A 20,845-nucleotide genomic window follows, 5' to 3' on the forward strand; every position below is an offset into this window, starting at 1 on the left:
CCTAGATGTTTTAGAGGGGATAAGGGCATTTTTTCAGGGACAAGTATAATTTGCTCTGCTGAAACTGAAATCCACAAGTACGTTGGCATATATTCAGCTGTGCATTTCATAGATGTAAATAAAGTAATCCAAGGTCAGCAGAAATTTGAGTCAGGCTTGTCCTGAAAAGATTTTACAATTTTATAATAGAAGTTAATGGCATTTTTGTTTCATTCAAATATGGTAATTGCAGACACGCTTGTTCCACCAAAGGATTCAAAATAAATATTTTAGTCTGCACTGTGAGGATGATCCTTGTGTATCTGACATCATTTCATGGCAACTTAGTCATATTTGTACCGTATATTGTGTTATAACTGATTGTGGGAATTTTCCTTTTTGTATTTACTGGAATTGAAATTAAACGTTATATTTTAAAGAACAGCAGTGCAGCAGTTTTAGGACTAACAAGGTACATGTAATGTAGTTTCATATTTTGTACTGTAACATAATATGACTGTACAAATAAATGTGAATCTTGTATGTTTTTAAATAAACATGCTAATTTTAATGTCTTTAACCATTTCTTTTCTCCAGCATGACATTATTCATGATTGTGCTTGCTTTACATGTTCATCATTAACTGTGATGCAAAAGCTTAGTTTGCATAATGTGTCTGCATTCCCATAATAAGCACCTGGCAGCATAATAAAAGACTCCCAGGCTGTCCTCAGCAAAATGTAGAAAGGATGCATTTTACTGTTACACAGTAAGAGAGAATGTCTCATTTTTGATCAGGAGAATCAGGTTAGATAATGGGACACATATGGTGAGAAAACAATTAAACATATAACTGCATCCACTGATAAATTCTGGAAGAAAAATGGCTCTGCAGGGAGGTCTTGTCCCTTGCGTTAGTTGGTGAATACTGTTTTTCTAGAGGGGTAGAGTTTCTCAGACATTAAGAAGTCTGTGCAGCCACAATGATGGGGCACTTTTGCAGCATTTTTCTAGAATAAGTTTACCACTGGGTGTCACGCTGCTCCAGTCCTGTCGGTGAGCTGCTGATTGGCTGGAACGGCGGCGTCACTTACTACGTACCTCGGTGACGCCCCATTTCCCACCATGCAGCGGGTGATGTCTGAGGAAAGATGGCGGAAGGAGGAGCGGCTGATCTGGATACCCAGAGAGGAGAGGTCGCGGCACTGTTGAAAACACAGCTAAGAAAGGGGGACACTTGGTAAGACTTGAGCTGAAACCTTTTCAGGGATGCTGCGTGGCCGTCGGCTCACTCCGCCGAGGCTGTCAACGCCATGAGGGATAAGAAAGCCGAGGTGACGGGCCGTGTTGACAGTTAGCTCCGAGCTAGCTGACGGAATCCTGTCAGCTTCATGTGTGTCAGATCGGCAGGCTAGCGGTGCTTGAGCTAACGTTAGCTATTAGACTGTCAATGGAGAGCGGCAGACCCCACTTATCTCTTACATGTTGTATTCTGGTGGTTGAATTCACCACTTACAAACTAGCGCCTCGGTTTTTATCTGATGACATGTTCTCAGTGGGGCCGCATATCGCTTATCGGATCTAGTTAGCAGGCTAATATCAAGCTAGTAGACCACCGAAGCTCCAAGTGGTTCGCCAGTCAGTGGGTTCATGTCGACTTCGGCAGGGCGGAGTCGGAAAAAAGCACCTGTCAAAATCAGAGAGCCAGCTGGCCAGGCATGTAGCAACCTGAACTCAGCTCGCCGTCAACAGAGCTACTGTTACAACGATCAGACTGTATAATGTTTGCCTCTCAAAGGCAGATTTGTGTAGGGTACCGGCGAAAAGGTAGCCTTCACCTGCCGAAGTATTATTGTTATCACCATTTATCGGTTAAAAAGAAATACAAAAGCTTTGGTTCACACCTTAAAGTTTGATGCATGACCCTTGGCCAATCTACATTGATTAACATCGCCCCACCTTGCTTTATTAGAGCTGATATATTACTGCCTGCCTTCTCTGTAGGTACCTGGTGGACAGTCACTGGTTTAAACAGTGGAAGAAATATGTGGGGTTTGACAGTTGGGACAAATACCAGATGGGTGACCAGAATGTCTACCCAGGACCGGTTGATAACTCTGGTCTTCTCAGAGGTAAGATAAATTACGCTTCATCTTCATAGATCCTAAATCACCTTTAGGGGTGTATTGTAAATATACTATGGCCTTTAGATCACTCTGGGGACCCCAGGACAGGATAGCTTAATCATTCTGGAAGTAACAACAAAGAGTTCAGAGGAAAGGGGCATGAAAACAACATTGTTGACAAACTCTATAGAGTAGACTTTTTGAGGGGTTCATAGAAAGCTCTCCAGCATACCTTTTTCTTTGTGTGTTTTGTATTTTGTGAGACAGTCATTGCAGGGTCATTTGTGTAATTGACTAGTTATTGTAGTCTCTCTAAATACACTTTCTCTCCCTCTGTCTTCTTCCCTCCCTCTAGATGGGGATGTGCTGGCCATCAAGGAGCACCTCATCGATGAGCTGGACTACATCCTGGTGCCTACAGAGGGCTGGAATAAGCTTGTCAGTTGGTATGGGCTGACAGAGGGTCAGGAGCCAATTGCACGCAAGGTAAGGGTTCAGTCATTAGCATAAGACTATGTATGGGTTTTAGGGATGGAGTGTGCCCTGCTCAGAGCACTGATAATAGAACCAATTAGGCATGGCTGTGGATAAAGCTGTGGAGTTTAATGTGGCATGTGTTGAGTTGAAAGGGAGAAATATGTGCTGATAAAGCCATTTGGGACCAGGGTGTCAGAAATGCAGCACAGCTGTAAAACTTTAAAAATTTACAATTACATGTCATGACATGTCTCCACTGCTGCTCATTATACTTTCAGAGGAAAATAAAAAAGCAAAAGATGGTTAAGCACTGCATTTAATTTGGAATGGAATCCTGTTTGTTTGTGTTTAACCATAAGAAATACTGTAGTATGTGTTGATTAGTTGGCTTGATTTGTCAGTTAGAAGTCCAAAGAGACACCGTGCACAAGGGTTAGAAATAAACGGGATCCAGATATGTTAGCTGTTTACCTTGCATGGATAAAAAGCAAACAGCGACGGTGCTTTTCATTCATTTCCTTCAGCTTTTCATTCATTTCTGTCATGAGCTGCAGTTCCTTTATTTTAGGGCAAATTAATGCTTTGATACACATTGTGGTTACATGAAACAAGCCACTGAATGGATGTATGTGTGGTTACAGTTGATTGGTCAGTGGAGTACTTGATGATGGCGGCTACAACATATGTAGGCTCACAGTATCAAATCCCTGCCTCAAATCTCGTTAGTCATGGCAGTATGGCTGCTAGAAGAGGTTCCTCTTCCCCCTCCATCTCTATCATTCTCTCTCTCGTTCTTTCCCCCACCTTCCACTGACCCTCCCCTTTTGCCATGTATGTCGTGGGACGTATCGGGTGGCCGCCGGGTTTCTATTTTCAGGCAACGTTCTGGATGACTGAAAAGCTACATGGAGCGATCTGCGAGACACAACATGCAGGAGGTTCATTATCAGTTTTCCTCTTTTTTTTAACTCTTTGTTTCTGTTGCGGGGTTGTCATCCTGAGGTGCGGGGGGAACACAAGCATTAAAAAAGGATTTAGGAGGATTTTAGTCACAGGTTTGACGCTATGTTTCCTTGCGCTGTCCTCTTGTGGTCTGATTGCCAACACCGGCGGAGTGTTCCTGCGTGTCCTTGTTTTTTGAAGTGGAGGAATGCCAGCTGAGGTCACACTGAGAGAAGCAGTGTGAAAGCTTTTGAGAGGAGCGTGAGAGGCATAACCAGTATGGGAGGAGTGGGGGTGGGTGGGGTAAATGGTTTTGGCTCAGCTCTGATTTGAGAAATTCTGTCAGAGTTTGGCCGTGAGTTGGGCTTTTTGCTCAGAGCTTACAAACACATGGGTGTTGTGCTGAGGGGTAGGATGGGCCCACTGGGGGATCGGTGCTTGGGTAGGGGAGGGGCTGTGGGGAGAATCTGAGACGTGAGTGTGTGTGCATGACTATTGCAGTTCTCAGGGACATTTGTGAAGTTGGTACTGTGTGTATATATGTGAGTGTGTTGGAGGGGCTGAGCGGTGAAATAAATAGGCTGGGACCCCTCAGCTGTTTCCACGAGGTGCTGCTAATTTAGGCACTTCACTCTGACTCTGCTCCTATCAGGACACCAGATGAGTGGCAACCAGGGCAGCAGACCCTGCTTTGTTATCCACGAGAAACAGTAGCTGCTGCAATCCACAACTTACCTGCTTAATTTCACTGATTAAGACAGTAAGTAGATAATTAGAATAACATAACAGAAAGAACTGCAGCTGACTGGCTGGTACAATTGCAAGCTTACTAGCTCCTTATCAGATTCTCTGGTTGGTTGACTTATGTTGCTAGCTGTCAAGGAAGAGGCTACTTTTTATCTGCTGTAGAGATCTATACAGGTAATGGAGGGCGGCAGGTCCTGTTTTCTTGGTTCAGTGTGTACCTGTTGTTACATAATGTGTTGTACATAAAGGGTCAGTCTATGTAGCAAAGTCATGACACACAGCTAATATTAAATAAATGCTGAAAATATCTTGAATTATCCTGATTGGTAACTTGTATATAAAGCTTGTGTCTGTCATTAGCCACATTGACACCAGCATAGATGCAATATACTGTATTTGCATATGATTAATCATGGATCCAGCCTTTCAGGATGTGAAAAGTTAATAATACTCCTATGTTTTTTTACCCTCAGGTGGTGGAACAGGGTATGTTTGTGAAGCACTGCAAGGTGGAGGTGTACCTGACGGAGCTGAAGCTCTGTGAAGACAGCAACATGGACAATGTGATCACCAGACGTTTCAGTAAAGCTGACACAATAGGTAGGCCTGAGGCACCCCGGACTAACTAGTCTATAAATGCTGCAGCAGTTCCAAGCTGACTTGAATAACTTGGATTTCCTCTGCTTTTTCATTTACCCTCTTTTCAACACATATATAGGACATTCTTTACAAGGTACCTTGTAAAGAATGTGGGTCGTCACCAGAATGTTCATTGTCTTGCTTTTAAGACTTTTGTTCGTGAAGTACAGAGGATTTGTTGACCCTAACATATTCTCTTCACAAGAGGTAGTAATTATACACACTGGTCATGTTATTCTTGAGTGATTATGTAATGTCTGAACAAACATGTACACTGCTCTTTTGATGAAGAAACATCTGACTTGTTGTTGCTTGTTATTTCTTAGTCTTCATTTTAAATAACCCTTCATGCTAATAATAAACACTTCACCAGTAATGAGTCAAGCACAGGACTGATTCTAAAATCCAGACTTCATAGCTTTTACTTTGGCATTAAACAGGATTTCATTATGTATATTTATGACTATCAGCCATGTTCATTCATGCCCCAAAATGATGCAGGTTTGGATTAAAAGCTGCCTATTCCTGTTTTAAACCAGTAAACTAAACATATGTTGCCTAATGTTTGTGGCAGATATGATAGAGAAGGAGATGAGGAAGCTGTTCAGCATTCCTGATGAGAAGGAGACCAGGCTGTGGAACAGGTACATGAGCAACACCTTTGAGCCTCTCAACAAACCTGACAGCACCATTCAAGACGCCGGCCTCTACCAAGGACAGGTAGGAACTTTTATCTGAAGTTGTCCCAACTCTTCTTTTTCTGCTTTGTTTGAATCTGTATCAGTTTATCACGACCAGCAGGGGGCACAATAACTAACACTAAACACTACCATGTTCAGTACCAAAAACTGATTTGAAAACTAAGTGGTGTCCTTTTTTTTTTTTTTTGCTCAATTCTTTATAATGTAGCATGAAATCATTTAGACACTGTAGGTGGTGCTGTGATGAGTTTCTCCTTTGCTGTCCTGTTGAAGTTTAAGTCTCTGTAGGTGGTGCTCTTGTCTTTTTCTTTTCATCACTGCTCCTACTATCTGCCCATTTTCTCTCCTGGGTAAACATTTAACATCAGTGCCAGAAAAACCTTGACATTGGTTGGTTAGAGCAAGAAACGCAGTAAATGGAAAACCTGCTGTCATGGGAAATAGAAAACATAAACTTATTTACAAGAAAGTTACTTGACTAGATCATTTAAATTACCCTTGACAGTGAAGCAGGAGTTGTGCTAAGATAATATGGGAAGACCGTTTCGTGATGAGATGGTTACAGCGTTGAAACCCACAACATCTGTTTTTCAGCTGCTTATGCGAGGCACTGAACCTCTCTCCGTAAGCCGCTTAAATGGAACACGCATGTCCTGGCATCCACCTGGCAGTTGACTCTGACACAGATTAATTTAGACACCTGGCCACAGTGAGCCAGCAGGCCTCAGATCAGAGGGCTGTCCTGTTCACCAGCAGCTGTTCCAGAGGATTTCCTAAGCCTCAGACAAATCCTCACCAAGTGAAAACAGCAGATAAGATCCACCTGGTTCCCCGCCTTCCCCCATTCGAAACAGCCACTGCGCTGCAGCAGTAACAGGTCATTACTCGAAAATACATCTCGTTCATCAACGTTCATCCAGCTCTGCGTTTTCAGAAAGTTAAGAGGAATGCATCTGAATGCAGCTTATTTGCTCAGAGAGCAGGTGAGCAAGTGCTTAAATGAGTTGCCGTCTTTAAACTAGAGAAAGCAGATGGAGCCTTCTTTTCTTTTCTGCCATTTCCCACAGGTTCTTGTAATAGAGCAGAAGAATGAGGATGGCACATGGCCCCGAGGCTCCACGGCACCCAAGTGAGTGAACGGCACATCACCTGGCTTAAATTTCTTTGTTGACAGAAGGAAGAAGTTGCCACAGAAATGGAAAGCTATTTCCATCCTGTATCCAAACACTACCTGTGATTTTTTTTTCCCCAAAAGATTACACATACAGTAGGCAGTGTATTATTGAATTGCTAAGGATTTAAAAAAAAAAAATCTGGTCAGTTTGAAGGGGGGAAAAGTAATATGATGTGACACCACTCCAGAATTCACTGCCTGAAACACTTTTCAATTGCCTTCTCTTTGGAAATTGCAAAATTTAAACCCATTTTAAAGTTACCCTGCTACGTCACTACAGCACCTCATCATCTTCAAAAAAAAAATATCCTCCTCTCTATGACTCTGCCTACCTCTTTTGCTTGACGTTTTGTTGCTGACATATCCCTCTTATTTATTTTATCTCATCTCAGTTTTATTTAATGGACACTCACACACCTTTCTTGAACGGCTCCTTATTTTCTCTACTCTAACTCATGATCTATTCTTTATCTTTTGAAGGTCATCTGGTGCTTCCAATCTCTCTGCTTTGCCAAAGATCTCGCCTTCATCTCTCACAAACAATCATAACAGCAGCTTCAGCAGCAGGAAGTAAGGCTTAGTAGTGGGTTGAACAGCTGAGGGGTGGGTTTGGATGCTGACAGCCAGAGATGGAGCCTGGAGGTGTAGTAGCTCAGCGCAGATTTTTTTTTACGTTAACCTGGCTGGAATTTCGGATTGAATTGGCTTAAAAAGTGGTTGCGAGCTAAAGAAAGTTTGCAGAATTTCTTGCTGAAATAAAGTTGCTTCAGTTTTGATCTATGTAAACTTTTTCTTAGCTCTGTTCTGCTCAATTTACACTCATCCTGCATTTCAGTCATACTTATTGAAGCAGTCTACAGTATCCCAGTGTAAAGTGAGTCAAAGTTAGTTTTTTACAGGTCTATCTCTGGCTGTGGTTCTGTCTCCTGATGATGCAGTTTCAGCTGTAAGAGCTGAGAGCAGGGAGGGGGAAGGGGCTTACGAGGGATTGATCTCTTTGGAATTTTCTTCAGTGACAGCGGTGCTCTCTAGAAATGGCCCACCGGTGCCTCTGGGTGCTTTAGTCAGCTTTTAATTATGTTAGTTAATAGTTCAGATCAGATTTTCCACCTGACTGTTTGATAGCTTTGGCTAGGGCTGCGTGATTAAGGCTAATGTGATAATTCCACCCTTACTGTCTTAGTCCAATACAGCAGTCAATCACAACTGTCAAATAATAATAAATCAGCAATGTATTTGGTTTGCAACTACAAGTCTGAGACAGACACAATCTTTGCACATGTCTGTTATCTGATTTAACACATAGATATATCCAAATAATACCTACATGAACTAGATTGTTTTCATATTCAACTTTAGAAGGTTTTTCATCAGTCTGATCAGTTCCCAGACTTTTGTAGGTGTTATATTTTTCAAAGATAGCCTGTGGGACATTTCTCGGCCTGCATCTCCAGGCCAGTTCAGTGCCACAGCAGGAGTTCCAACGCAGAGATAAAATAACTCTTGCCATGATAACTTTCCAGACATTTCTCCAAAATAAAAGAAAGTCGTCTCTGTGAGATCTGATTACCCAAATCTCCATCTTTAGTCATGTTTCTGTTAAAGGCTGCCTCTCCAGTATGTGTGTGTGTGAATCACCCTGGTGTCTAACAGCTCTCCTGCATGAAAAGGAAGTTAATATACCACATAAGCAATTTCAGGGATATAAGTATATTACTATCATTTAAAAATCACTGAATTCTTAAACATGCAGCCTTAGTCCTAGTCCATTTTCAGAAGCTTTAGTGTTCTTCACCATCTTTACACAAGACGTGGAGATGATGCAAGTGTTGCATTGTGTATGACGTCAAATCACAGCAGTGTCTCAAATATAATATCAATCAGTCTAGATTTCTTGCTTTGCCAAAACAAATTACCGCTCCGTTTCTTTTCAGCTCTCAGTTTGTTTTCTGAAAATGTTACTGTAACGTGAAGAAGGTTTTTTTTTCCCCAAAGCGATGGGACCCAGAGGATCTGTCGGCCCTCTGCTAGAGAGCACTCACTCATTCTTGCCTCTGCTGTCCAGTGGACTTTACTGTCCCCTCCTTCCACCTCATGTGTGTGATTTACTGCATGCTGGTGTGTGTCCGTGTGTGTGTGTGTGTGTTCTTAGATACAGACACTCTGCATTGCATTTCTAAATACTGCTGGAATGCAGAAATAACAGCCACAAGCTCGGCCACCCGAAAAATCAATATTGATAAAGAGGGAAGGTGTTGAAGTGAACTGAGCCCGTCCTGCCTGCGAATCACTAGCTGTACAGTAAACGACAATCCCACCAATTATATATCAGTACATTATTCTCCTGGCTCGTAGTTTGGAACATGGTTTCACTTTGTCTTCTCTCTGCATTATATTGTTTGATATCAGTGGCGTTTTTTTCTGCACAGTGTTGGTTGGTTGGATTGTGGAATGCATAGAGTGGGTGACTTGGGGAAATTGGATCTTCAGTCCCAGCAGCTCTCCTGTCCTTGATTCACTGTAGTGCCAGTGCTGTCGTTTCCTCTGAATTATGCATGGGGCCTGTTTTTTTTTTCTTTTCTTTTTTTTTTTTCTCTCCCCAATTCAAAGTGTTCCTGCATTACATAACACTTGTCTTTTTGATTTTGTGGTTTTGCTTTGGTCAGTTTAGTCTCAGTAGCGATGCTCTGTAACAGCAGTGAGTGTCACTGTCTTACGAGGCGGTGTCCCCTGATTTTGGCAGGCAGGCAGGCAGGCAGTCTCTCTCTCTCTCTCTCTCTCTCTCTCTCTCCTCTCTTTCTCTCTGGGTCTCTTTACCTCTCCTCTCCCCTGAGCTCATTGCGATGCACATGTTCTGCAGTCTAAGTGACCTTCAGAATACATTTCATCTGCTCCTGCTCCCCTCATCGCTTGCCTCCACGCCCTGTCATGAAACCGCCCCTGTCTCTGGGTTTTATTTTATTTATTTAGACCCTCCCCTTTAAAAGCTCTCATACAGACACCCATGGCATATTAACGAGGATGAAAGAGGGAGTGTCAGAGTGTGTGTTTCACTGTGGAGGGGTGCTAACAGTGTCATAGGGTGCTTTTTAACAGCGAGGGAGGAAAAATGAGAGCGAGGATTTGTGTGTTAGTGTGTCGAGATGAGGGAGCACACAGTCTAACGTGTGGCTGAGTGTAAGAAAAGGGGATAAACGTGTCGTCATGAGTGAATGTGCTAATGTATGCGTTTAAGTATGTTAGAGAGGGAGAGAGAGGCAGAGAGATACTAAGAGAGAGTCAGGCCTGTGAATACTGCAGCCTCAGCTGGATGCAGTGGATCAGCTGCTCCCTCCATCCCCATCTCATTTCTCTTCTGTCAGCCTCCCCCCCTTGTACTGTCCGCCCCTCCCCCCTATTCTCTCTATGCCTTTCCCTCCCTCCCTCTCTCTCTCTCTCTCTCTTTCTCTCTCTGTCTCTCTCTCTCTTTCTGTGCACCTCTAGCTTCGGTAGCAGTAGTCTTGAGCATCCTTGCTGCTGCTGATGCTGCTATAAATATCTGCTGGTAGCCGTAGAGCGGCAGAGAGCAGCAGGCAGGCCAGAGGGAGGAGCAGGGGACCAGAGGACAGGACAGTATAGGACAGGACATCTGAGGCAGAGAGAATAACAAGATGACAGGCGGTCGAGCCCGAAAAAGAAGAAGGGGGGAGCAGAGAAGAGGGGAGCTGCTTAGTTAGCTCTAAGAAAGAGGAAGAGTGTGTGTTTTTGTGTGTTCATGTGCTCTGTGGTTTGGTTGTTGGACTGTGCTGGACCTGGAAGTCAAATGTGGGCCTAAACTTGGTCTGGACTACATTGAAGCTGCTGCTGGAGCTGTGCTAGGTTGAGCTGAGTTATCATTTGGATTCAACAGTGGAAGATTGGAGCTGGACTTTCCTTCCCGGTCCCTAAAAACCAGGATTTGCATGCGCAGGACCCGAACCGAACCTCATCCAGGCGGCCGGCTGTTTAGTTTTGTGCGGACATGTGGGCCGGCATGGGCCGGGGCGGGGCTGAGATGTCATGCTCCTGTGTTGCTGGTGGTGCCTGAGGCCTGAGGCGGTGGAGCTGGAAAGCAGAAGGGTGGACCACCGTGTGTTGAACTGCGAGGCCACTGCTTCCACCGCCATCACATCTGTTTCTCTTGACCAGTGGGAGCCAGAAACGACCAACACTGGCTTGCAGCCACCCCAGAGGTCTGCTGATCGCTGCAGTTGGGGAGGCCTAGCTTTAAGATCTATCTGATTGTCTAGGAAGCCTGAGAAAGTCTTTCTGAGGGGTGGGGGGGTTATAGCTTAGACTGCAGTAAATAGTTAAAACTGAAGCTGTGTGTTTGCCTTGTTGTCTTTTTGATGTTTTTTGAGTGTATTAACAACCAGATCAAGATTAAATATGACTGGTTGCATTAACATAGATGTAACAATCCTACATTTGTGTGCATTAGGATATTCAAGAGCTTTTCTTTGCTTGTAGCAGTTTGACCAACAGATACCCAGCCCTGTATAACCTTCCTGTTTATTCATTTCTATGTTTATTGCACAGTGTGAAGAATTTGAGCTACAGTCTGCCGTCCTACCACCCCTGCAGCAACAGCTATGACTACTCAGACCAGAGCAGGCAGAGTGAGCGCTCGGGCCTCTGTGGACTCTCCAACCTGGGCAACACCTGCTTCATGAACTCTGCTGTGCAGGTAACGAGGGAGCGCTACACACTTCTAGGAAAGTGTGGAAATTTATTCTAATTCTTTCCATGTCTTCAAAGGTATGTTCAGAGAGTCTTGAGGAATTTGGAAAAGTCCTACAGAACTGTGTCTCAGTGCACTTCTGACTCATAGACTCGAAAGTTAGATGTGCAAATGCTCCATGGTTTATGCCTGGAGAGACAAATCTCCCAAGATCAAGGTGCTACACAAGAAAAAAAAGAAGGTGAATAAGAGTATTGAAGGGTATTGAAGCTGTTCTGATGGTTTGTGGTGGCCCAGCAGCTTGATAAGACAATTTATGGTGCTTTTTTTTGGTCACTAATCTGTATGTGTACACATTTTGACAGGTATTTAACCAAAAAAAAAAAAAAAAAAAAAAAAAAAGACAGTGACAGCATAGAAGTTTGAAATGCAGATCTTGTGAAGTGCCTAAACCCATCCTGATTATTGTCCTCTCCTGCCTCTGTGCCTCCACAGTGTTTAAGCAATATCCCTCCGCTGACGGAGTACTTCCTCAAAGACAAGTACACAGACGAGCTGAATGAGGACAACCCGCTGGGCATGAAAGGGGAGATTGCCAGAGCCTACGCCGAGCTTATCAAGCAGCTGTGGTCGGGCAAATACAGCTACGTAACCCCAAGGCCTTTCAAGGTGACTACCTGGAATAAAATAAAAGCAAATATGAAGTCACAACTTCTATCTTTCAAATGTTTGCATCGGCAGTTGCCGCATGAAGCACAAATATTTATTTGGAATATAAAGATGCACAAGCGCAAATAGGAGTGTCCTAAATTTCCTTGTGTTTTTGCTCCTCTGCACGTGTCATTTTTTTTCCAATCTGTGTACCTGTTTTCATCCTCCAGACCCAGGTGGGCCGCTTCGCCCCCCAGTTCTCGGGCTACCAGCAGCAGGACTCTCATGAGCTGTTGGCCTTCCTCCTGGACGGCCTTCACGAGGACTTGAACCGCATCAGGAAGAAGCCCTACATCCAGCTAAAGGACGCTAACGGCAGGCCTGATAAGGTCAGCTCATAAAATAATCAGGGCTTTCATACAGGCTTTGGAAAATACTGAAAACTTGTTGCTGGCCAAACATATTAAGTATGGTGGAAGAAAAGTGTTGCTCACTCCCTGTTTAAGATATGATTAAATAAATGTCCTATGTGTGTATTCCAGGTGGTGGCGGAGGAAGCGTGGGAGAACCACATCAAGAGAAACGACTCCATCATTGTGGACATCTTCCACGGCCTTTTCAAGTCCACCCTGGTGTGTCCTGTGTGCTCCAAGGTCTCTGTGACCTTCGATCCTTTCTGCTATCTGACCCTGCCACTTCCCATGAAGAAGGAGCGGACACTGGAGGTCTATCTAGTCAGACTGGACCCTATGGCCAAACCCACACAGGTAACATGTCAACCCACTGAGTGTAGTATCACAACATCATGATTTCACATGGAAACAGGAGGTAATGACCATGTTTTTCTGTCTCAGTACAAGCTGACTGTGCCGAAGGTGGGCTACATCTCTGACCTGTGTACCTCCCTCTCCAGCCTGTCTGGGGTTCCTGCTGAGAAGGTATAAACATCACAGTCAGCTCTGCTCTCTTATTAGCCATCACACTGTAATGCTGACATTTGCTCAGACAGCACAGACCAAAATAGTCCATTCCCTTTTAAACTGTCCCTGCCTACTCTGCCTCAGCGGCTAGTGGGGAAAATGTTGCATCTTTTTCCTTTCAGATGAAGGGAGGGATAAGGAGCTGGAGAAAAAGGCAAAAGAATGAAGAAAATAAATACAAAGGATGCACATTATACCCTTGAGTGAACTTTGAGCACAAAAATAATCTGTAGGCTAATGCAGCAGCACCTCACGGTGAAGCCACTTTACATCCAGTACCACTTTATTAAGTTCAGAAATCGTTTTCTCCTTTTAAACTGTCTCAATCTTAAGTATCTGAAGTCTGCTTACAAGTGTACTAAATGGCCTTGGGGGTAGGTTTATATATCAGTTTAATCAGCCTCCATTTTCAGGAGTTTTGTCTTTCTTGACTGACTGTGTTTCTCTCCGTCTCTTATCCTCCAGATGATCGTAACTGACATCTACAACCACCGTTTCCACCGGATCTTCGCCACCAACGAGAACCTCAGCAGCATCATGGAGAGAGATGATATCTACGTGTGAGTGTCAAGCTTGGCTGACAAGCACAGTGTGTTATCTAAAGTTTGACTACAACAACAGCACTATCTAAATTCTGATTAAAATCAGACTCCATTCATGTGAAGTTTTTGGACTTTGTTATTCTACCTGTAATTCATGGTTTGGTTTCAGAAAATGTAAATTCTGGCTTATCAGTAAGCATCAGTCATGACTAATTTGAAGACTTGTGTGATAAATGTGGGTGTTTTGACTTGATACCCAGATTTAAAGCATGAAATAGCTGGCTCTCCGCCAGTTGAAACTGCTTTATTTGCCAAGGACATAAAAATAGTAAAAACAGATTTCACTTTGGGCTCCTGCTGCTGACATGTAACTCATACAGTGTGGCTTCAGAGCTGACCCCACTTCTCTTCTCTGCAGATTTGAGGTGGCGGTGAACAGGGTGGAGGACACAGACCACGTAGTGATCCCAGTGCACCTGAGGGAGAAGTACAAACAGTCGGGCTACAACCACACCAGCACGCCGCTGTTCGGACAGCCCTTCCTCATCGCAGTACCCAGAACCCTCAACGAAGACAAACTCTACAACATGCTGCTTCTGCGCCTCTGGTAGGTCCACGTGTCTCACACTGAAGACTGCATGTATACAAATCTGAATTTTTAAAAGTTGCTAGTGAAAATAAAAATGGGTTTCTGTCTGCAGCCGGTTTGTGCGGTCTCCGGTAGAGGAGGATGAGGAGGACTGTGAAGAGACACAGCCGTCCAAACAACACACTGTCAATGGTAATGCCACTAACGGACTGCTGGAGGAGGGGTCACCAAGTGAGTGCACACAAAAAAAGACGCCCCCACACGACACATAAGCATGTAGCATCTTAAAGTTATTCCTCTTTAAAAACAGCAGAGGTGATAAAAAAAAATCCACTCTGTCCCTTAGGTGAGATGGAGACCGATGAGCAGGACGATGAGTCCAGTCAGGATCAGGAGCTGCCCTCTGAGAACGACAACAGCCAATCAGAGGACTCTGTGGGCGGGGACAACGAACTGGAGAACGGCGTGGTCGGTCCACAGATCTCCACCAAAGGCCAGCAGACGGCCGAGCACAACAGAAAGAGACTTTTTACATTCCAGTTCAATAACATGGGCAAAACGGACTTCTCGCTCATCAAGGAGGACACCAGGCAGATCCGCTTTGACGAGGGACACCTCCGACTCAGTGGTAGGAAGTGGGGAGAAGTGAGGAAATAAAGAACTCCATTTAGGAAGAAAATATATCTTCCCATAAAATCCTCAGTTCAAAAAATCAAGCAAAGTATAATCAGGTTCATCATTCAGTATCCAAGGACCATTCCCACATTTGATGTGGTTTGCATAGATAATAAATACGACTTAATCACAGCATAGAAAAGTAAATAAACCATTTTATAAGCACCAGAAAAAAATGATCATGAAATAAGAGACTAAACAATGGTGATAAGTTTAGAGTAAAATTAAATACGACTCATTTCATTTGTGTATCTACACTCTGTCCACTTTTTCACAGACCGCTCTTATCTGTCCTTGGACTGGGAACCAGAGATCAAGAAGAAGTACTTTGACGAGACCGTTGTCGAGGTAAAGCCGATTTCAGAAACTTAGGACACACACCCTTAGTGTAGGAAAAAATGAGCAGTCTGCCATCTTGTTATGAAGTAAGACAACCTGACCCAGACAGGAGCAACAGGGAGCCCTGGTGACGAGCTTAACTGTCTTGTAATCAAAAGGTCAGAGGTTTGATGTCTGCAGCAGCCACTGCGTCCTTAAGAAAGACATTAAATGTCCATCTAGCTTATTACAAGGTGCAATAAAAAGCACATCTGCTTGACAACTACAGCGTAAATGCGGCACATTTATGCTTTCTGCCTCATAGATTTTAATAAAAGCATTTTAATTGTTTTAAATAATCAATATATATATATAATAAAATGTGATGTACATTTTACGGGGTGGCCTACAAGTACATTTTTGCATTCACATGCAATTATGCAAATTTGGTCTCCATTTATGCACAAAATCTATTAAATGGTTTTAATTGGAATGAATTTATAGGTAACACACTTATGACACTTTATTAGACTATATTTGAAGGAAAATCGCACAACACTCATACAAGACCCCTTCAGAGTAAGGTGTTACTGGTTTCTGTTCTATTTTTGGACACAGACGTAATCTGTGTCCAGTGAGACACAGCAGCTACATGAAGTGTTTTCTAACAGTACTATATATATATATGTGTGTGTGTGTGTCTGTGACTGAGAGCAGGACTTTGACAAGCATGAGAGCATGGAGTACAAGCCTCAGAAGAAGGCTTTCTTTAAGCTGAAGGACTGCATCGAGCTGTTCACCACAAAGGAGAAACTGGGAGCGGAGGACCCATGGTGAGAAACACTCACTGCCGCACAACCATAACAAGTTCCAAGCAGGCGGCCACGCCAGCTATCGGCCAACAGCGGCGTCACGATGCATTTCTTACCCTGTGTCCTGTCTCGCAGGTATTGTCCAAACTGTAAGCAGCACCAACAGGCCACTAAGAAGCTGGACCTGTGGTCTTTGCCGCCGGTGCTCGTGGTCCATCTGAAACGTTTCTCTTATAGCCGCTACATGAGGGATAAACTGGACTCCCTTGTTGATTTCCCACTCAGGTACACACACACGCACACACACACACACACACACACACACACACACACACACACACACACACACACACACACACACACACACACACACACACAGAAGAAAACCAATTTATCACCTGAGCAGAACACTGTGTTTTCTGCAGTGTATCTATTGTTTCTTTTTTCCCATTCCCACAGTACCGCATCCACCGCAATCTCTCACAAACACGTCTCATGGGACATGACAACTTCTTTGTGTTTTTTTCCCTTTAGAGATCTGGACATGTCTGAGTTCCTGATCAACCCCAACGCTGGGCCGTGCCGCTACGACCTCATTGCTGTTTCCAACCACTATGGCGGAATGGGAGGAGGCCACTGTAAGACTCACACACATATCAAAGAATCACTTAGATTTCTTCTTTCAAATTTTCTCAGTGTCGCTCGTTGGCGTATAGCTCTTTGACTAGGGAACAGCAAATGTCTGTTACTCTCACACTTGCATCATCTAGAAAAAAAACTGTGAAAATATAAACTTGCACCTATAAAGAGAAAAACCTGTTTAACACTACAGTAATGTATTTAATTTTGTGCTGTGTTCTTGTCTTTAATCTCATCCTGCTCAGATACTGCTTATGCTAAAAACAAAGACGATGGGAAGTGGTACAACTTTGATGACAGCAGTGTGTCTCCTGCCAGCGAAGATCAGATAGTGGTGAGTGTCCTCATTTGCAGAAGCCGGGCAGCAGTCCAAAGGCGAATTTGCTGGACACAAACTGGAACGGTTAATTTCATCAAAGTAATGTTGTGAATAAGTGGTATTAATTATAACATTGCCAAAACCGATTTCTCAAAAGCATCCGGCTGTGCTCATACTCCCCAAAAAGCACTGAAAAAGTACTGAGGACTCTGTTTTCTGGGGTTGTGGGTATTTTAGAATTAGAATTAGAATAGAATTAATAGAAAGAATATCAGCAAACTTTTCCTGAGCAGATTAGTTATCATTTGTTCAACCAATTAGAATTTAGCAGGTGTTCATACAGTAGGCTTGTCTGGGGAAAAGGCTGTAATTAACACATTGTGTGGCCTCCTGTTGTTGTATGACTCATTATCTAAGGATTACAAAACAAGCCTGGTCATGTTATTAAAAGTTGAGAGTGTTTAAAAGTGTTGACTCAGGTTATTAAGGGAATTGGACATAAAAACTGAGCCACAGCAGCATAACAGTTTTGTGAACTACCTGTTTGTCAGTGTAGCTGAGTAACTTTTTATGTGTGTGTGTGTCTCTGTAGTCCAAAGCAGGCTACGTGTTGTTCTACCAGCGGCAGGACACGGTGAAAGGCACGGGCTACTTCGCTCTGGACCGTGAGGAGGAAGAGGAGGAGGAGGAGGAAGAGGAGGGTGAGGAGGAGGAGGACGAGAATGAGGACGAGGAGAGACAGGAGAAAAAGACCGCCTCCTCCACTCATGGTGCCTCGTCGGCCGCTACCGCTGCTGCCGCCGCTGCTCAGAACGTTGAGGAGGACGTGAACGAGAACCGGCGCAGGAAGAATGACAACGAGCAGGAAGACGAGGAGGAGGAAGAGGAAGATGATGAGGAAGAGGAAGAGGAGGAGGACGAGGAACAGGCGCCCAATCGAGATGTCGCCATGAAAACCAACTGAAGTTGACGCGGAGGACACGGATCAATGGAGAGAGAGACTGGGATCTTTCCATCCAAAGCCATATGGACACACAGCATGGCAGCCGGCACCACCGCTCCCACCCAGCGGCACAGACTCGGCCGCTCGACAGGCGGAGCCACTGTGGGGGTAACGGCTTTTAGGTCAGGGAGCTGCTGCGGTACGCATCTCTAAGAAATCAGGGCCCTCCTCTGTGGTTGTATCACTGAGTGTGTGTATAAATGTGTGTGTGTAAAGTGTGTGTGAGTGTGTCGCCACGTCCATTGGTTTAGGAATTTGCTCACTGAACGACACCGGGTATTGATTTTGAGGCTTCTCAGTACATCAGTGTAGCGCTTTGAATCTCCCTCTGCTTTTTTTTTGTTGCTTTGTTGTTGTTTTCTTTTTTTTTATACATATTTTTTGAGAGCAATGCATTGTTGGCATATCATTTTAGTATCATTTAGATATTTTGTAAATATTTTAAACACTGAATCATATTGGGGTTTCCATGATGCTCTGAAACATTTTGAACTTGCACAATCACCAACCATCCACCTTTTTTTAAAAAAAATGTATTATTTCCAGACATACTGCAGTTGTTTAACAATGGCGTTGTCTCTCAGAGGGTTTGCTCACGTAAAAAGCTTAGGAGGCCGCCTTTAGTAAGCCAGCAATGAGACGCGCTGTCATGAACAGTCTAGACTTAACTTAGAGAAGCGACGCACATAGCTGTGTGGTTTTATACAGTGTCAAACAGCCAAACTGTCCTAGCTTTGTACTACTGCTGCTGCTGCTGTGATCTTGCGTAGATAATTAGTATACTGGCATGGACCTTAGAGGTTTAAAGTCCTGCTTTTGCTGTCTCTCTCTCTGGTCTCCTCTGTTGAAAATTCCTATTTGCTTAAACCTAAAATAAAGCAGGGTTGTTGTATCATCCAGCTTAACTTTGCAGAATAACCAGATTCTGTTTGTGCATATTTTATCAGCAAAAAATGAATCAGGAGACGATGAGCTCCTAGCGTTCAAACTTCTATCTTAATGAACTCAGCGTAGTCGGGCAGGGGGTTGCAACAAATATCAGTTCTGAAAGTTAGCTGGCCAGACACTGATCTTCCCTTCGACTCTCCCTCTTAAGTTAAACTTTGTAGGCGGTGTTTAAAGCTTTACCATGGCTCTGCACTCTCTCTCTCCTTCGTGTTTGAGGCGCTGTGAGATTAGGAACATCGGTGATATTGCTGACATCAGATGCCATCGTCTCTTGTTTGGATCACCTCGGCCTTAACTCTTAATCTCAGACCGGTCGCCTTTTCTTTTCACGTCACTATCACGCTGTCTTTCTTGCATGTCCCCTTCTGCATCCACCAGCACTCTAGTTCGAATGTCCATATTTGCTTGTTACATCGCAGCCACGTCATTTCAAACAGTTTTTTTTTTTTTAAACCCACATGAGGGCCAGAATGTATGCTGAATGGAATGAACACTGACCAGATATATGTGGTTGATGCCTTTTGATTCTTTATAGGGCCAGATGTGTTGTTTTTTTTTTCATGGCTCCCTTTCTTGGTTTGGTTGAATGTGATGGTAATGGGTTTCCTCACCTTTAATACTAGCTGTATGAATTCATGAGTACTGCTGAATGCGTCCCTTTCCAGAGTGTGTGTGTGTGTGTGGGGGGGGGGGGGGGTTGCTTCTTGTGGTCCTGAGCTTTGAGGTTGGGTAGGGAAGGGGAAGGGGGGGGGGGGGGGGGGGGGCTAACTGAAAACTGTGGGGTGAGTCGGCCTAAAAGGCCTTTCAGCTTTTGGGATCATGATACAGTGAAAATATTTTGTGGCAGATTGTTGCAGGATATTCCTCCATCGATGTAACTCATGATAAAACTATTCTCCATGGTGGAGTGTTACGTTTTCTTTTTCTACCTGTTTTTTTTTTCCATTGTAAACAGCACTAGCGTACCTGTTGTTGCCTCAGAATATTAGATGTGTACCATGCCTTTATGAGCATCTCTGTGCTTCGACTTCAGTGGGCTTTATCGCCTCGGCGCTGCCTTGCTTTTCGGGCGACTCACCCCATCCTGACTGAGTGAGATGTGATTGCTACTATAGGCTTATACAATACTGTACATAAGAGTTCACTCTGTGAGTGCACATTTGATAAAGTTTATTTATTTATATGTAAGCATTTAATAATAAACAGACAATATATTTAAAACTTTGGCAAGACCCTAAGTGTCTGGGGGTGGGGTGGGGGGATGTGGCTCCAGTCCACACGTACACACTAGTTTGCAAAGTCTTGCCTGCGCTCTTGTCAGGGAGGGAATATTTTTAAGAATTAAAAAAAAAAAGGAAAGGATGGTTCTGTTGTTTTGGGACTTTTTTGTAAAAAAAAAAAATAAGAATAATCCAGACATCCTTGCATGATGACATAACGGGGGTTTCCAGGTTTGGCTGCACTTGAGTTCACTTGGGTTTACATTTGAAATGTGCATGTGTATTTATACACAATCTTCAATAAAGTTGTGTAAAGCTTCCTGTTCGTCCCGCTGGTTTTCTTTCCCTCTGTAGTTTGTGTTTGTGTGTCCGTGTCTCTGTATCTTGTTAGACTTCCATCTCTGTCCCTGATGTTTTATTAAGTATTGTTCATAAATAATAGATGATAAACTTGTAAGTTCTCTTCTTAACTCATAGAAAGAAAAAAAGCAGCTTCTAATCAGCATTTAAGTTAAAGGGAAATCCCAAATAATTCACACTTTGCATTTGTTCAGGGCTGTATGATCAGAAGTATCAAAGTCATGAAGCTGAAAAAGCTCAACGTGATCTCCAGTTGTGCAGAGTCTGCAGATGCCTTGGTTCTCACAGTATCCCAGAGTATCCCA

The 20,845-nt window shown here is 43.7% G+C and overlaps 1 protein-coding gene across 5 annotated transcripts; it reads left to right on the forward strand.

Moving 5' to 3' along the window:
• The first annotated feature begins 1,129 nt into the window (after positions 1-1,129).
• Positions 1,130-20,383, forward strand: LOC121176223 (ubiquitin carboxyl-terminal hydrolase 15-like). 5 transcript variants are annotated; one of them, XM_041030235.1, is made up of 22 exons: positions 1,130-1,219; positions 1,984-2,111; positions 2,461-2,591; positions 4,745-4,871; positions 5,485-5,630; positions 6,679-6,740; positions 7,266-7,355; positions 11,343-11,490; positions 11,980-12,153; positions 12,366-12,524; positions 12,678-12,902; positions 12,990-13,073; positions 13,581-13,675; positions 14,076-14,264; positions 14,359-14,477; positions 14,593-14,874; positions 15,199-15,269; positions 15,957-16,072; positions 16,187-16,336; positions 16,586-16,689; positions 16,936-17,024; positions 17,602-20,383. In XM_041030235.1, the coding sequence occupies exons 1-22, from the start codon at positions 1,131-1,133 to the stop codon at positions 17,971-17,973; spliced, it is 3,150 nt and encodes a 1,049-aa protein (XP_040886169.1). In that variant the 5' UTR covers position 1,130; the 3' UTR covers positions 17,974-20,383. The 5 variants fall into 5 exon arrangements, with proteins under 5 accessions (XP_040886169.1, XP_040886170.1, XP_040886171.1 ...); XM_041030236.1 differs by lacking the exon at positions 7,266-7,355; XM_041030237.1 differs by lacking the exons at positions 1,130-1,219; positions 1,984-2,111; positions 2,461-2,591 and adding an exon at positions 3,494-3,520.
• Positions 20,384-20,845: the final 462 nt, after the last annotated feature.

Source organism: Toxotes jaculatrix, chromosome 22, assembly GCF_017976425.1.
Source record: "Toxotes jaculatrix isolate fToxJac2 chromosome 22, fToxJac2.pri, whole genome shotgun sequence".
NCBI classification, from domain to species: Eukaryota; Metazoa; Chordata; class Actinopteri; family Toxotidae; genus Toxotes; species Toxotes jaculatrix.

Bases quoted from the DNA above. Each gene is read 5' to 3' on its own strand.
- LOC121176223 (XM_041030235.1), top strand. From the start codon at position 1,131: ATGGCGGAAGGAGGAGCGGCTGATCTGGATACCCAGAGAGGAGAGGTC. The intron at 14,265-14,358 runs GTAGGTCCACGT...TTCTGTCTGCAG, and splicing joins ATGCTGCTTCTGCGCCTCTG to CCGGTTTGTGCGGTCTCCGG. The intron at 17,025-17,601 runs GTGAGTGTCCTC...GTGTCTCTGTAG, and splicing joins CCAGCGAAGATCAGATAGTG to TCCAAAGCAGGCTACGTGTT.